This window comes from Aegilops tauschii, chromosome 5 (assembly GCF_002575655.3).
Source record: "Aegilops tauschii subsp. strangulata cultivar AL8/78 chromosome 5, Aet v6.0, whole genome shotgun sequence".
NCBI classification, from domain to species: domain Eukaryota; kingdom Viridiplantae; phylum Streptophyta; class Magnoliopsida; order Poales; family Poaceae; genus Aegilops; species Aegilops tauschii.
The window spans coordinates 137,557,283-137,575,444 of record NC_053039.3 but is presented as its reverse complement, the minus strand read 5'-3'; the positions used below and the strand labels follow the sequence as shown (position 1 = coordinate 137,575,444).

At 45.6% G+C, this 18,162-nt stretch overlaps 1 protein-coding gene across 1 annotated transcript; it reads right to left on the bottom strand.

The window, feature by feature from the left end:
• Positions 1 to 10,240: 10,240 nt before the first annotated feature.
• LOC109734170 (CASP-like protein 2B1) lies at positions 10,241 to 11,280 on the bottom strand. Its single transcript, XM_020293384.4, has one exon. The coding sequence runs from the start codon at positions 11,253 to 11,255 to the stop codon at positions 10,578 to 10,580; it is 678 nt and encodes a 225-aa protein (XP_020148973.2). The 5' UTR covers positions 11,256 to 11,280; the 3' UTR covers positions 10,241 to 10,577.
• Positions 11,281 to 18,162: the final 6,882 nt, after the last annotated feature.

Genomic DNA, 18,162 nt, shown 5'->3' with positions numbered 1-18,162 from the left:
ATTTCTAAAGTCAAATAATAATCCAAGATAATTACTAAGTTAATTTTAAGTTTCTAACTTAGTTGCAAAATAATTATTCTAATATACATTTTTATTTTAAGATTAAACTAGATTTGGGTTTGCTACTGTTTTAACTATATTCAAAATTTAAATTTTTATTTCAAGATTAAACTAGATTTGGGTTTAAATAATGTTTTAATTATAGCTACTATTTTAACTATATTCAGATTTTAAATTATTTAAAATTTGAACTATAGTAGCTAAGTTGAAACTATATTTCACTAGATTCCTTTTGCCAAAAGAATCAATTTAATTGATTTCTAAAGTGCAAGTTATGCCCATTTTAAGTTCAAATTTGTTTTGTTTGAATTCAAATTTTAGACTACTCAAGTTCCAAATTTTACTTTCCATCATGAAAGTATGTTTCATAAGGATCATTTTTGTAACGCCCACGATGCGGCTATATCTCCCACGTGTCGAGGCACGACTTAGAGGCATAACCGCATAGTGGTTTTGTCGCAAGAAGGGTCATCTTCACACAATCCCATGTAATGAACAAGAATGGGATAAAGAGTTGGCTTACAATCGCCACTTCACACAATACATAAATATCATCATACATCATCCAAAATACAATCATATAGACCGACTACGGTCAAAATCCAGATGAAAATAAGACAACCCCAAATGCTAGATCCCCGATCGTCCCAACTGGGCTCCACTACTGATCATCAGGAAAAGACACATAGTAACGACCACGTTCCTCGTCGAACTCCCACTTGAGATCAACGCCATCATCTGCACTGGCATCGTCGGCACCTGCAACTGTTTTGGTAGAATCTGTGAGTCACGGGGACTCAGCAATCTCACACCCGCGAGATCAAGACTATTTAAGCTTGTAGGAAAGGGTGGTGTAATGAGGTGGAGCTGCGGCGGCAAAAGCATATATGGTGGCTAACTTGCGCAAATGAGAGCGAGAAGAGAAGCTACGGAACGGACGTCATCTAGCAATGACCAAGAAGTGATCCTGAACACCTACTTGCGTCATACATAACTCAGACCGTGTTCACTTCCCGGACTCCGCCGAGAAGAGACCATCACGGCTACACACGCAGTTGATGTATTTTAATTGGGTCAAGTGACAAGTTATCTACAACCGGACATTAACAAATTCCCATCTGCCTCATAACCGCAGGCACGGCTTTCGAAAGATAATACCCTGCAGGGGTGTCCCAACTTAGCCCATCATAAGCTCTCATGGTCAACGAAGGATAAACCTTCTCCCGGAAAGACCCGATCAGTCTCGGAATCCCGGTTTACAAGACATCTCGACAATGGTAAAACAAGACCAGCAAAGCCGCCCGAATGTGCCGACAAATCCCGATAGGAGCTGCACATATCTCGTTCTCAGGGCACACCGGATTGTCCAAGCTTCCGATAGGCCAGCCCAGAGTTGCCCCTGGTGGCCACCGGCGACTGACAGTTTGGACCAATACTCAGAGGAGCACTGGCCCGGGGGTTTAAAATAAAGATGACCCTCGGGCTCGCGAAAACCCGGGGGAAAAGGCTTAGGCGGCAAATGGTAAAACCAAAGTTGGGCCTTGCTGGAGGAGTTTTATTCAAGGCGAACTGTCAAGGGGTCCCATAAATCACCCGACCGTGTAAGGAACGCAAAATCAAGGAACATAATCCCGGCATAACAGTAACTAGGGCGGCAAGAGTGGAACAAAACACCAGGCATAAGGCCGAGCCTTCCACCCTTTACCAAATATATATAGATGCATTAATTAAATAAGAGATATTGTGATATCCCAACATATCCATGTTCCGACATGGAACAACTTCAACTTCACCTGCAACTAGCAACGCTATAAGAGGGGCTGAGCAAAAGCGGTAACGTAGCCAAACAACGGTTTGCTAGGAAAGGATGGTTAGAGCTGACATGGCTAAAATGGGAGACATGATATAGCAAGTGATAGGTAGCGGAGCATGGCAATAGAGCGAACAACTAGCATAGCAAAGATAGAAGTGATTTCGAGGGGTGGTCATCTTGCTTGCAAGGTTCTCAGAGTTGTCGAAAGCTTGATCCTCGTAAGCGTACTCGACAGGTTCCTCGTTCACGAACTCGTCTCCCGGCTCTACCCAAGACAAGAACACAAACAAACGGAACCACAATCAACAACGAGAAATGCGCAAGCAACATGATGCAAAACATGTATGATATGCAAGATATGATATGCGATGCATATGCGTGCTCCGGAAGGAAAATGATGAACATGGCAGTAACTTGGCAAACCAAGCATGCCACTGGAAGATGAGATGATTTCGGTCGAAATCGATATAAAGATCACCGGAATCGGATGCACGGTTTGCAAATGGCAAGCAAAACAAGAATGACACTAATCTGCGATAAACAGCACGATAGCACTTAAAATGCAACAAGAAACAATGCTACAGCACCCCAACATAGCAACAAAGCACATGGCAATAATCTACAGGAGATACTTGACAAAAGATAAACACTGAGCTACGGCTAGTTCACAACATATCAAGCTCAAACAAGCATGGCAAAAGTGCAAAAGATTACAGGTTCACAGACTTTGTGAAAAACTGGACATGGCAGTAAACAGCATCAGGTAGCAATGTTCAGAGCACGAATTCAACATGCTACAGGAACTTAACATCGCAAAACAAGGCATGGAAGTGTTCTACTAAAAGCATATGACAAAAGTCCCTTACTGACCATAAGCCAAAAAGGACCAGAAGATATGATGGCAAGCATGTAAACATAACAAGTTTCGTTATCAGGTTTCAGACTTTGCAGAAAACAGAGCATGGCAGAAATATTAATATGTAGGCCTCTTTGTGAGCTTGATGCACTCACTACAGAGCAATGCATGACAAACCAAGCATACCTACAGCAATATGGCATGTTTATGAAGCTATCCATGGCAAGAACAATAGCATAGCATGTATTGATCAACTACAATAAGCTTGGCAAAAATGCATGTCATGTTAAGAATCTGCCAGAAATATTTTATAGCAAACGTAGAGCAAGATTGAGTCATGCTATGGCACCCCATAATTGCAAAAAATTGCAGGCATGGATCAATTACAACAATATCTACAAAACATCCTTACTGAATATCACCAAAATATGCATGGATCTCTCTGTAGCATCAAGTTTACATGGCAACAAAATTACAGCAGACAAGGACTTAGAGAAATCACTAAGTCCCTGAAATCAGAAATATTACGGAGCCTACTTTGCATGCTTGTGCTAGTCACCACAGAGATCACAAAAATACATGGACTACACCACTGGAAAGATGGCATGGCATACTTCAAAACACATGTAGAGCTCATGCTCAAAAGATGCACAGATTAAATGATACAAAAATGACAAATCTCCAAGTTCTGTCAAGAACCAGAGAATAACAGCAACTAGCCCTCTTCCAACAGAGATTTGGGCATCAAGATGACCTCTAATGAACATGATGCAATTGAACAAAATGAAGAGCATCACGAGACGAACAATTTGACATACTACACGTGCGAATCGGAGCTACATGCACAGAGTTATAGCTATACGAACAAGGGCACTTGCTGAAGATTTCTGAGGACTTAGAGGAATTAGAGGGTCGCGAGAAAAGTCAACGTACAGTGGTTTTCGATCGGATCTGGCCGGCTCCTCGAGCTCGGGCTCGGCGACGGAAGAGACGAGGGGCCGAGTGGCCAGAGGAAGAGGAAGGCGCCGGGGGGAGAGGAGCGGCGGCGGCGGCGGGCCGGTGGCCGGTGCGGGCGGCGCCGGCGGTGACCCGCGGGAGACGCCGGGCGGCGGCGGCCAGGGCGCGCGGTGGCGGCCGGCGAACAGGCGGCGGCTCGGGTCGGCGGAGGAGCGCGGGCGCGGTGCGGGCCGGCGGGCCCGCGGCGGTGGGAGGCCGGAGGCGGGCCACGTGGCGTCAGCGGATTCGCCGGGCGGCGCGGCGGACGTTGTCCGGCCGGAGCGGACGCGTCCGGCGCAGCGCGGAGGGAGTTTCTAGGGTTTCGTCTGCGATTTCGTTTTTCGGGGGAGATGGAGTTTTATAGGTAGAGGGAGCTAGGAGACTCCAAATGAGGTGGGCGATCGAACGACCTAGAGCATGGAAGAGAGTTTGGTGGGTTTTGGGCTGGTTTTGGAGGGGTTTTTGCTGGACACTCAAATGGACTTTGCGGATGCCCGGTTAACCGTTGGAGTACCAAACGACCTCCGAATGGAACGAAACTTGACCGGTAGTCTCCGGGTGGTATATTAAGACCACTTGACAAGCCTCGGTCCATTCCGAGAAAGTTTGACACACGCACACGAAAGAAAACAAGAGGGGTGCACCGGAGGAGATAGGAGCGCCGGATTGGAAAACGGACAACGGGGAAAATGCTCGGATGCATGAGACGAACACGTATGCGAATGCAATGCACATGATGACATGATATGAAAATGCATGACATGACAAAATACAAAACGAAAGACAAAACCCGACAACGGAGGGAAAATCATATCACATAGCCGGAAATGGCAAGAGTCGGAGTTACAAACATGGCAAGTTACATGCGGGGTGTTACAATTTTGCAAAAAGGTTCACTCAACTTGGATTTATAGAATAAAAGTTATGAGTGTTTGGATGTTCGGTGGTTTTTTTTTTGCAAAATTACCAATTAATTACATTAAATGGAAAATCAAGTTGATAATCTTGCGGATAAGGTTGATGGCATGACAACGTGCGATTGGTCGATGCCGATTCTGTTTAAGTGTACGCTTGTGCATCGCACGATCTAGATCTAAAGGACAGAACAGATCGGGGCACACGAGGCGGTTAGGTCACCGAGAATCGTTGAAACTTCACCACAAAACATGAATGGGGCGGCGGTGCGCTCGGGTGTGGTCCTCGTTGGCGATTTAGGGGGCTCCAGGGGCGGCGGAGAGCACGTACGGGCACGGTGGTGCATAGTGAGGTCGTTGGTGGCCTCGGCGTGCATTGGGTTGACAGAACGACTGCTACGGAGCTCGCTGGAGTTCAAGTGTACCAGCGGAGCTTCGAGCGTGGATGTGGGCGTCAAAATCTTGTGCATCTAGACGCGAGAGTTGGTCAGAACATGTGCACGGGTACGAGGAATCAAATGGACATGGTGAGGTCGTCAAATACTTAGGGGCTCACCAGAGTCGAGCTCTCGGCGGAGGAGAGCATCGGTTGATGCTGAGGGTGCGATTCTAGGGGGGCTATGAGTGAGCCAAAGATGTCTAGGAGGTGAGCCGACATGCGGTGGATGCAGTGGTGGCAGCGGGTGGTCGAGATGGGGCTTGCGGTGGCCGGAATCGTCGCCAGGGTTTCTAGGTCAGTGCAGCAAAGGTGAGATCGCGGTGGAGCAGCCTGCTAGCGATGTGGATCGAAGGCAGAGGCCTTTTGTAGAATGAGGGGAGGGGGTTAAATAGGACACGGTCGTGCAGTCAATTCACAATGCACGCTCGGTCATGGACGCGTGGGCAACGATTGGAGGTTGACGAAGTTGATCGGTGGGTCCTGCTCGTCAGCGTCAGAGGGAGATGAGAGAGGGGGTTGAGGCATGGGGCTGGCTAGCTGGGATGTGGCCTGGCTCACTGGCTCGACAGGGTTTATTTATTATTATTCTTCTTTTCTGTTTCCTTTTTCTTTTCTGTTTCTTCTATTATTTCTATTTGATTGTGATTCTGTTTTTTCTTTCAAAAATAAACTTGCCCTAAATTCATTCATGAATATTTATAACATGTTGAACATTTTATTTGGACCTTTTGAGCATATATTTTCCGCACTTTTATTTTAGGCTTTGTTTTAATATTTCTTTGAACATATTTTGTATTTTTCAAAATAGCTTTCTATTGTTTTTCTTGAACTTGATTTTCTTGACCCATCTTCATTTCATTTTGAATATTTTTTTGGGGAAAGTATTTTCTATCTAACCCCTCTAGGGTTTTGTTCAACTCTCTGTTTTCTATTATATTAGGTTTTAACCAAAACATAACCAAGTTTCAACTACTTGCACAGGGCCTTTGACCCACTAGGTTGATCAATCAAAGCAAACAAAATCAATCATCAAGAATATTTCTAGGCAATGTTAGTTGACTAGTAAGCAAACAAGGGATTTTATAGAAAAAAATTAATTCCCAAATACCATATTTGGGAAAAAAACTGTGATGTGACAGACTCGGAACCAACTATATTGAGAAGCTAGGAAGCAACATTGTCGATGCACATGGCTGGCCAAGATCCCAGGAATTGCCTCAGACTCCACCCTGACAGCTGGAGAGGGACCGAAAGCTAAAGGCACATGATGCTAGCGAGGCTTGCAACGAAGTACATGTCCCAGCGGTGATCATTGCGCCCTTTGGAAATGTTGTGAAGTCAGGATGCCATGAAACATCGTTGGCGATGAAGTACAGCGTGCCGAAGCACACAAGATGTCCAGGCCTAAGCCCTCCATTGATTACTGGAGAGGACCCCGCCTGAATCACAGCTCCAGCACGCGCTTTCCTCACGGTGGTCGGTAACAGTCACTGGGATTTCGCGGCAGTACTTCTGATTTGCATTTTTTGTGAAGGCAAGGCGCTCGTGGATGGTATAGGTATGGGACTTCACACGTAAGATGTTTTATCTAGATTCAGAGGGCCTTGTTTTGGGGGTAAGAACCAACTTCTACTGGATGTTTTTCTCTTGTATGAACAATATGGTTATAATTGGGGGGGGGGGGGGGGGTCTGATGACTGCCATCTTCGCTTTATATGGGACAATGAGGATGTGTAGTACGATGACTCTTATGAGCCATGATGTAATAACTTAACCATAATGATGGTTTTTACTAATCAAATTACCCCAGCGCCATATTGTTTTCCTAAAAGGCGTCATTGATAACGTCTACAAGATTGACCATGTTTGGTCCAATCGGATGGATGTTACGATACTCATTAGCGGGATGGGCTTTGTGATACCAACACGGCCGAGTGATTCTAGTGACATGGACTCGTGCCGTTTGGACATATTGTGTGTCTTGTGTTGAATCCTGGTCATGGGCCTAATCCAAGGGGTCCCCCGCCATCAAATTTTAGGCCTCCTTCGGTTCATAGGATAGGATTATCATGGGAATAGGAAAAACAGAGTAGTGAGATGAAATGTATCTCAATTCCTACAGGGAAAGACACGCCATTTGATGCATAGGATAGGACTTTTTCATTGAATCTAGGCTAATCTTTTGTCCCTTTGAACGTGGGAGATTGATTCATATTCTTCATAGGAATAGGAACACATTCCTACAAACCAAAGAGCTTCAAAGGATATTTTTTCCTACAAAATTCCTATCCTCTAGAATTTCCACAAAATTATAATGAACCAAAGGAGGCCTATTTATTCTTAATCGTTTATTATTATAAATTATAGTAGCAATGTGTAGAAAATTATCTAGTATCACATCGCGCCATGCCATAAACCTTTCGCAGGACGAGTATAGATTTAGCGCAGATCTTCGTGTTGGTGATACGTGCGTTTCCGGTGAGGCTGGGTTGACCAGAGAAGCCTTGGATCTCGCGAGGCGTGTCTCTTCTCCATTTACTTGGACACCATTGATCCTCACTCGTTTGACTTATTTGAGCTTGAGCCTTTCTCCAAAGCGATCAAGAAACTTCCCTCCGATAAGGCTCTGGGGCCCGATGGCTTCACCGCGGAATTCCTCCGTGCTTGTTGGCCGATCGGGAAGCATGGCACGTGTGAGGAATTGCACAAGTTATTATCCCTCAACGGCCGAGATTTTTAGAAGTTGAACGAAGCCCTAATCACCCTTCTCCCCAAGAGGACGGACGCCTCGGCGCTTTTCAACTACCATCCCATCAGCCTTATTCACCTAATTATCAAGCTATTTGCCAAAGTTTTTTTCCCTTCGATGCACGATGGCTTGGAGAGATTGTGTCCACCAATCAAAGTGCCTTCATATCGGGCTCCAGCTTCCACGACAAATTCTTGTTGGTCCAGCTAATGGCGAGGTAGCTACACAACCTCAAGTCTCCTTGGGTTCTTCTCAAGGTGGACATTGCACGTGCCTTCGACTCCGTGTCATGGTCCTTTCTACTTGAGACCTTCGCACACATTGGTTTCGGTCCTCGTTGGTGGAAATGGGTCTCCATCCGCATCTCCACAGCTTCCACGCTTGTTTTGATCAAAGGGGATCCTGGACCGCCGAATTGCCACACCCACGGCTTGCGACAAGGCGAACCCTTTCACCGAAGCTCTTCACCATTTGCATAGATGCCATGAACTCTCTTCTACAATGCGCGGTTTAGGTTGGAGTTCTTAAACACCTCCTACCCAACACGCGCATCCAGCGTATCCCTTTTTGCTGATGACGTGGTGGTATTTTGCCATCTTGACTGATCCGAGCTACTGGCCATCTGACATCTCCAGGACAAATTTGGTTCCACCTCTGGTCTGCCAATGAACTTTGCCAAAATGCTCGGCCACTCCCCTCTAGTGCATGCCTCCCGCCAGTGATGATATTTCTACCACGCTAGATTGCCCGGTGACACCCTTTCCTATTCAGTACCTTGGCCTTCCTCTATCCATTTGCAAAGTGGCATATTCTCAACTCCTACGCTGGTAAACGAGCTCTTGAAGAAATTCGCTACATGGAAAGCCTCCTTGCTCTCGTGAGGCGAACGCCTGGCCCAGGTGCGTCATGTGCTATCAGCGACTCTAGTTCACATTCTTCTCGCCATGGTGATTTCTCCTCCTATCCTCAAAAAGGTCATCCGAGTGATCTGGGATTTCCTTTGGCACAACTGGAGGACGCTAGCACTGGCTCTTGCTTGGTTAGTTGGTCCAAAGTGTGTGTTGCCCACTGGATCTTGGTGGGCTGGGAGTGCACGATCTCCATCGCAATCGCATCTAGTTCCGTGTTCGTTGGCTCTGGTTGCAGGCGATTGACTCTTCTCGGCCTTTGTCTCACCTTCCGCCTCCAAGCGACCTCGAGGTTCACCAATTCTTTCGTGCCTCCACCATCTGGAGTCTTGGCCATGGCCGCAGCTACCCCTTTTGGTCGGACCATTGGCTCCATGGAAAATTTCTGTCAGAAATCACAACCTTGACATAAGGTGTCGTCGCCGCCATCGCCGATCTCGGACCTTGCATGAGGTGCTACAAGGCAGAACCTGGATCTCTGACATCCATGGAGCCTTGTCTCCTGCTGCCCTTGTTGAGTACTTCGAGGTTTGGCTCCTCATTCAGACTGTTGCGCTAATCACGAACCCTGACTTGATCAGTTGGAAGTGACGGACGACGGAGTTTAGTCTGCGAGCTCCTGCTACAAGGCTCTTTTCTCGGGCAGCACAATTACCACCAATTGGCGCCTTATTTGGAAGAACCGGGTACCACTTGGAGTTAAATTCTTCCTTTGCTTGCCAACTAGAGTCATTGCTGGACCGCCGATCGACTTGCCCGTCATGGCCTCCCCCATGGCCTGATCTGCATCCTCTGCTCGCAAGAGCCGGAGACGACTGGCCATCTCCTGAGGTTCTCTCTTGGTGCCAGCTCACCACTTGTTCAACAGGTTTTTTGCCTGGTTCTCCTCGACTATGGATACTTCACCAGCCTCCCTTCGTAAGGGCCTTAGGTCGATCGTCATTGTCACTGCGTGGAATATTTGGAAGCATCGAAACGCTGATATCTTCGATGGCCTCACACCTAGCTCGACTAACTTGGTTCGCGTCATCAAGGACTTAGGCCCTGTTTGGTTCATAAGTCCTAGGACTTTTTTTAGTCCCAACTTATAAGTTACCTGTTTGGTTCCTGGGACTTATAAGTCCCTATAAGACCATATTACAACTATAAGTCCCTATAAGACTCTCCTTGAGAGTCTTATTTCATAAGTCTCAAATGCCCACTTTAAGTCCCTATAAATCCCTTCTGTTTGATTTAGATGGGACTTATAGGGATTTTTCAAGTCCCTAAACCAATAAGTCCCTGGAAACAAACACCCCCTTAGCCTTATCCTGCCAGTATCCTAGCATGCTCACTTCGGGCTGAGCATCCCCTTCTTCCTGCTCATGCCATCCCATTCTACGCTTTCTAGTGTATGTAGTTTGGACATGCAACAATGTAACTCTCTTTTTCCTATTAATGAAATGATACACAATGTTGCGTATTAAACCTTTCGCTGCGATTTACATCATGATCTTCTTTTCCCGAAGGGTCAGTGGACTACCAGCACGCGTGCCTTGCGGTAGTGCGCTAGTGTGTGCTCTACCAAAAGGGGGATCTTTCACATATACACCAGCTTCAGGCCAACACCATATTTTGATTGTAATTGGAAAGGGAACTACGTATTTTGGTGCAGAACACCAAGATCTGAAGTCCTAACCTAGGAGCCGCAATGCTTTAGGATCGATGTCTTCAGTCCAGCTTGTTGAGTCACACCAAGAAAAGTTAAAAAAAGATTCACCGATCGATCTCATGATCCACTCTACATTCTGAAATCTGAAGTAGCTGAGATCGATTTTATCTTCACTGACTTGACTTTCTATCCTAGTACCACGTTGAGCCGTTTCTAGTACTACTGCTCCCCTTGTTGCCGCCGTAGAGGCGAAACAGGTTGAACGCGGAGAAGGATGCGAGGAGCACGGCGGCGAGCCCCGCGACGACGGCGCACGCGATGCCCGCGCCGACCTGCCTACAGAAGGCGCCGTAGAGGCCGCAGATCCCCATCCACTGCAGCTCCGGCTGGCCGAGCTTCCCGAGGAGCGACGACTGCAGCGCCGCCGCCGTCGCGGCCAGCATCGCGTACGCCAGCAGCTGGTCGCCGGAGAAGACCGACCAGGCGAGCGCCCTGCTGCTCATGACCAGCGCGCCGCCTCCCCTCGCCATCGCCACGGCGCAGCGCGCCGCCTGCAGCAGACTGTACCCGACGGCAGCGCCGTTGGCGGCCACCAGGAGCACCAGCGCCTTCATGTCGGTGTACTTGGCCCTCCGCTCGAGGGAGAAGAAGGTCCGGGTCTGGCTGTCGGTGACCACCAGCGCCGCCGCCACCGCGCCGAAGCCGCCGACGAGGCACCGCAGCACCAGCTCCCACACCTTCATCTTCCTCTCCGCCGGACCCGCCATGGCTGCCATGACACCCACGTCTAGAAGTGCGCGTGTGGGAGGCTCGTTGTCGTTGAGACTTGAGACGAGTGCTGGCTCCACGAAGTTCTTCTCCATGGCCATTTTATAGGGGAAGAGTTCCACTGAAAGTGGGAATGTGGGATCCTCGGTGGCGCTAGATTTCCTCCGGCTACTTATTACTGCCATCATTCCTGTAGTGCTTTCGGAGCAGCAAGTGCGTCGTCTTTCAGGTGTGCATGCCAAGACCAACTTTGCCGATATGGGTTCACATACCACCCCAACAAACTCTGGGGACACGTATATAGGTTGCCATTTTTTGATAAACTGGTGGTGGTTTTTAAGCTCACTCAGAAATTAGATGACCAAACTAGTAGTCACAGTGACCACGCGCGCCATTAAGCTTGCGTCACGACTCACGTGTAGCGGTGTAGGCAAAGAAACAGAAACTCCAGGTGTAGGCAAAGAAACAGAAATTCTTAATCGGTTTTCATAGTTTTTTCTAGGGGAATCGGTTTTCATAGTTACAACCAGGCGGAGGCACATGTCAGATAATAACGAGATAAATGAGACACGAGAGCATACATATTTTTACGTGAAAATCTTTACGAAGAAAACCACGGACGCACGAAGGCACAATCACTATGATGGAGGAGTATTACAAGTGTTAGAATAAATCCGAGGCGCCCCGTCGATCTACCGAGGACCAAGCAATCACACGAGCACGACACCGAGATTTGTTAACGAAGTTCACCATCATGGCTACATCCCCGGGGCCTGACTACGGGCGCTCCTCCCCACGACACCGTCACAATACCGCACCCTGGCCGCCCGGGCGCCGGCACACGCCGCCAGCTCACCCGCGTGCCCGTGCTATTATGTTGGCATATGTTACATCGTGTGTCTACCCCCGCTATATATAAGAAGCTTAGGATACAAGTGTCCTACTTGGATACGACTCCATATCCTGTCTACACATCGTACGACTTCAAGTCCAACTGTAACCTAACTTGTACAATAATATTCGACACAACTCTAATAAACTCCACCTTGGCGAATATTCTCCACCACCTTGAATTCGTCCGTGCGTCGAACCTCCATGTACATTGGACTTGAGATACGTCATGAGCACCGCTGCTACTCCCAGACTCCATGTGACTTCACCTGCAACTCGCGCCATAGTCTGTCGAAGCCGCACAAACCCTCAGGCCTGCACCACGTATTTCCACACCCCAGAAGTCGGCCACGATCAGCATCACGCTCCTATGTCGTCGTCGCTGAAATCACCACCGTCTTCTGCTTTGACCAACATCCACGTCGATTCATCAGACTGTCCAGTCCGACCTAGTCGAACTTATCCGACTGCATCATGCTTCACCCTGCGTCGTGTCCGCCTCGCACAACTACGCATTGCCTTGACGCCCTGTGTTTGCATGATCCTATTACGACACGCTCCAGACTCCTCCGAGCCTTATACGCACATCACTAATCTGCCAACCTTAGGGTAAAATCCCGTGCGCAATTTGCAACACTTCCAAAAGAAAAACTGGATTTCCTGGTAGTCTCCATGGGTACACCAAGCATATCACCATAAACTCTCAACACTCCTTTTCTTTAATCATGTTGCATCCCAAAGCCACGTACATACGTTACTGCAGGTTCCTTTTTTCAAACAAATCTCAGGCAGCCCCTGTATTGCACAGCACGCACACGTACACCTCCGGACCAGTAGCACTTCTCCATGCGAAAGTGCTAATGTGATCACGCGCTGCAGTGCTCTCGTTATCTAGACCAGACGCATCTCTCGTGATGGGCGGGGGTGGTCGGCTAATTCCAGCTGGAATTTCCAGTGCAGAATTGTTATTATGGCTCATGGCCCAGCAGTTATAAGCAACTAGTAGAGTGCCCGTGCGTTGTCACGGGCTCTTGAAAAAGTTTGCAGGAGTTACATGTTAAATTCCACACGTACAAACAATATAACAGAAACATAATTATTTAATAACTGAAGTCCATTTTTGCAATGTAAATTGATAATATAAGAAAAATTAACGACATGTCCATACAAAAACTGAGCGATGTTCCAACTAAACATCTATTACAAAACTATTAATATCTAGATGATGCGCTTAAGAAATTCTTTTACAATATCCGGTAAGTTTCTTTTAGCTTCATTCCCACGATGTTTTAGCAAGTATAACAAAAACTGATTCCTCAATTCATACCTATCCTGCATAAACGCATACATGTAGTTAGTATGAAAATTTCACGCTGAAGGTCTTAAAACATGTAACGGACAATACTCACCGCGCAAATCGGCTTGACCAAATCTTCACCGTTCCACCAGAGCATAAAATGAAAAACAAAATAGCCAGACAAATTCCTGTAAAACTTTAAATTAACAATGTAAAGAATATAGTAATAACAAAAGTAAATGTTTTTGTTATGAATTCATTACCCATCTATACTCGTTGGAACACCGGACGGAAATAAACGTTGCCATTTAGATATATCATAATTCCAACCAGGCAGCTTTATTTCGAGTGCTTCTTTGAAATCCCTTGCAAAACTTTTTAATTTCAGTGCATGCCTCAATTTTTTCTCCTCTAACGATTGTGATGTTTGAATAGGATCCATAATATATAGACGACGTGCCTCTTTGTCGATGACGTACAAGATGTATCGGCCGATGGATGCATAAGGAAGATAAATCTACAAGTGGAGGTATTAGAAACAACAATAAACCATGATAACAATGGACAAAATACTTTACTTACCTTGTTGCACGATGAGATGTCGTTGTCCATCTCAGGCCAGCTATCAAATAATGTTGCCAACCTCTGGATAGTTTCCTTCTCGCAAAACTTCTGACCTCGTGTTGACTCTAGCATCATGAACTAAGTAAAAAAAACAAATATTTTTTCAACATGTTGATAGTAATGACACATAGAATTAAGAGTTAAGATGATTTACACAAAATCGTAGATCCATGTAGTGCACAGGAGGGTCTGTGAACAATACTCCCTCGTCACATGCCAGCATACGCACGGCTGTGTTGAAGCAGTCATTGTCCATGGTCTGCTCCATGTTAAGTATGCACTGAAGTTTCTTAAGACTTAAGCCCATTGGATCGGGTGTCGAGCTCCGGACCCATACCTTCCTATAAATTGGATGATAAGAAGAATACTATTATAAATCCGCACATTAAATATTGATACATGATACTTACTCCAAACACCCGGCATCATCGATAGACATGATGTAGTTGCAGAGGCCGGCAAGTAATTTACGTTGGTCCGTGGGTATTGTAGTGATTGGGGCAGGACGTTTGTCTTTGACTACGTCAGATGGATTCTCCAGGATCTCGATATCAGAATTAGCTAAAGTTTCTTCATCGTCAGGTTGATGGTATATGGGATCTCCTTTTAGCTTATTCAGCTCTGAATCGAGCAAAATGACAGCTAATTTTTTTCGAAAATGTTTCATATCCTCCTACAAAATATATATAAAATCAATTTATATAATATTTTGAGATAAATTAACGAGATAATGTATAAAAATGGAATACCTGGGTGAACGTGTCTGACAGTCCATGTGATGTCCAGTATTCCATATAATTTAGCATAAACAGTCCACATGATACGCTATAATATTATAAAATAATCCTTTACAATACCACACAGATAAATCAAATAAACAAACCATTGTAACAAGTGCTTACCCATCGGTTTGCATTGCCTCATGAAACTGCTCTACAACCGTCCATTTTGTAACATTCAGATCGGGCCACTTATGACCTCTGATAAACTCCGGACTGTGCTCTACAAGTTTTATACGCTTCTCGAGTCCTAGTAACTATTTTATATATGAGAAATATTAGGGAACAAGGCAAACAAAACATATGTTAAGATGAGTAAAAAAAATATAGTTACCGTAGTAGCAAGGTCATTGCGTTTGACACGAGAACCAAGTGAGTCCAATACTTGAATCTCACGTTTTTTGGCATTGGCGACTGCTAGATACCAATGGTAGCCCGGCATGTTAATCGGAATGAATAACTGGTGTAAATATCATACAAGTCACGATCGCAATTAGATATAAATATTAATAAATCTTTATAATTATGAATTAAATAAAAACAATCCATAATTATATGCATGGATAACGAGACAAAAAAACTAACCATATCTTGCTGTAGATAAGTATTGACATGATGCACGATGCGGTGATATTTTGATGGGTCTATGTCTCTTTCCCCGTCTTCTTTTATTTGGCCAGATACAAACGTGCTAATAATGTGTACCCTTTCATCCGCCCTGTCTTGTAGATGCTTGTGAGCAAGCATGCAATATATGTAAGCATTTATCACCTGTAAACAACATTTAGATTATATTTATATTTTATGATATTATATATTGTTCATATTATTAATTACAAAGTTTGTGCAATTGGTCTTACACCGTCATGTAAGAACATATCATTTTTTATAAGGCATCTCAAATCGTCGGTTGCTAACAAGGCATCTCCAATGTCCACGAGCTGGGTATTCTTGGGGGCAGACTTGATTGATTCGATGACTGTAATATCTCTAGGGGTACAAATATAGTCTGTCAAATTCATAAAAAAGTGAGCCAACTTAGTAAACAAAATGAGGAAAATAAGTTGAATACAAAAGTCAATATCACAAAAATAATATTGATAATAATATTAAAAATTACCTTGTGGGATAACATGTAAATTAGCATCCTTTTTTGGTTTGTTATGAGATATAACCTCTTCGACGTTATTATGTTGTGAATTTCCGGCCCCTTCCAGCGACATTGCATCTGAACCCTCAATGGATTCTTTCTGTGCATCTCCAAAGTCCATATCCATGTCTCGTATATTCTGAAAAAACAAAAATATAAATAGACCTTTCATATTATCATATATAATATACATACAGAGTAAGGTTAGCTATATGCACCTCTTCTCGTGGTGTTTCAGTGCGGTCTGTCATCGTTACATCAGTGCGTATGTCGGAACCCATCACTTTATATATATGCTAAAATATAAATAGTATTTTTTGCTGCATCATATAACGTGAAACTAACACAACTATTTTATCTGTGATAAAAAATGCTTTTGATTATATTAGAAAAATATGCAGCTTAAATCATTTTACTAATACAACAATTCGGGGAAACAACAAACTATAATGTTCATATATAAGTAAGTAGTCATCTGAAATTGCTTAAATGATTTTAAATTAATTATATATGCTATTGAAATTTGACAAACAAAAATAAACATGCTAACTAACCAACATTAACCAAGTATATGTGTTTTTATTTTTATTTTTTGTGATACCCTTAGTATATGTAATAAGCATAACTGCAGCCCGGCCAGGTTAACATGCGCTAAGCAAAACACAGGAGCCTTCGCTGAAGGCAGGGGGCGACCGGGCCGGCCCATTTGGATGTAACGAACTCCAGCAGTGTAGAAAAATGGCCAAAAACTAACAACATGTCTTAAAGAAACCTAGTGATAGTCTTGCGGAGCGACCTATTAAGAATCGAACTTATTTTGAAAAAACTCAAAAAATACATAGTGATATAAGTTATGTAATATAACCTGAGCAATTTTTTAATACATATTTCAAATTTTTGTAATATACACTTAACAAATTTAAAAAACACAGTTTTGTAATGGATGATGAACTTTTGTAAAAAGCCATGAACATTTCCTTAATATACCGTTGAACACTTTTGTAACATGCATTGAACTTTGAATAGTATAATAAAAATGAAATAATATAAATAAAGAATAAAAAATTATAGGAAAAGAAATGTAAACAAAAACAAAAAAAAGAAAAGAAAGAGAAAAAGGAAAAGAAACAGAAAACTAAAGAAACAGCGAGGCAGCAGCGAAACATGTCTGGGCCGGCCCAAACGGGGCTGTTGCGCGGCCCGCCACGACGGCCCACCTGGCACGCGGGCCTCTCGGGCGGCAGGAGCACTGAAGCGACGCGGCGTCGCCCTTTCCCCTCCCCCCGCCGCATTCTACCTACCTTATCCTCTCATCTCACTCGCTCTCTCCTCTCCTCTCATCTCACTCACTCAAACCCTCTCGCCCTTTCCCCTCCCCCCGCCGAATCGCCGCTCGCGTCGACGAGCAGGCAGCCTCACTCTTATGCCCGCCTGCCACCGCATCGGTCTCCTGCATCCACTGACCTTGGGGCTGCCTGCTGTGTGCTGCGCGACCGAGCGGGACTGACGGGGCGCGCTTCCTGGAGCACATGCGGGTGATCGATCCGGTCCCGTTCCGGTCGGATCCGTGGCGGCGCTCCTCTCCGGCAATGTCGAAGGTGGATCCGCAGTGACGCGCCCCGATCTGCAACGCCACAGCTCCGGTACGTCACTCCCCATGCCTCACAAATCCATTCAACGCGGGCTGCTCAGATCCGCCCCCTCCTCGTCTTCTTCGAATCTTTGCGTCACTGAACTCCTTCTCTGTTCTTTCTGTGCCGCGGCGCCGTGACCAAACCTCACATCCACGGCGAGGACGACGACTTCTTCCCGACGCCGCCGCCCTCGGCAAGGAGGAATGACATGTACAAGCACTCGGTACTGCGTGCGCCGACCGACGCGACGCGGGCACACAGCCACCTAAACCAACGGCGCGTCTGACCACCCGTCCACATCCCTACCGCTCCAGCCAGACGGCCACAGGACATCGCTCCGTGCCCGCCTCATGATGCTGCACCAGGCCAAGATACAGGAACGCCCCGCGCCGGTGACCTCGGCATCAACTCCCTCTCAGCAACCGCTAGCTTGCACGGATCCCGCTTATCTGATGGTAAGCAACTGAATCCTTAAGCTGTGGCAGCATCTTTGCATCCTTAGCTCTCTTTTTTAGGGTTTTTGCAGTAGGAGTAGTTGCTAGAACTTTGAGCAATTTTGTTTCCAGATGTTGCACTGAATATCAAACTTTTGGATCTTCTTTACAGTAGATGCACGGCTAATTTCTGAATTTT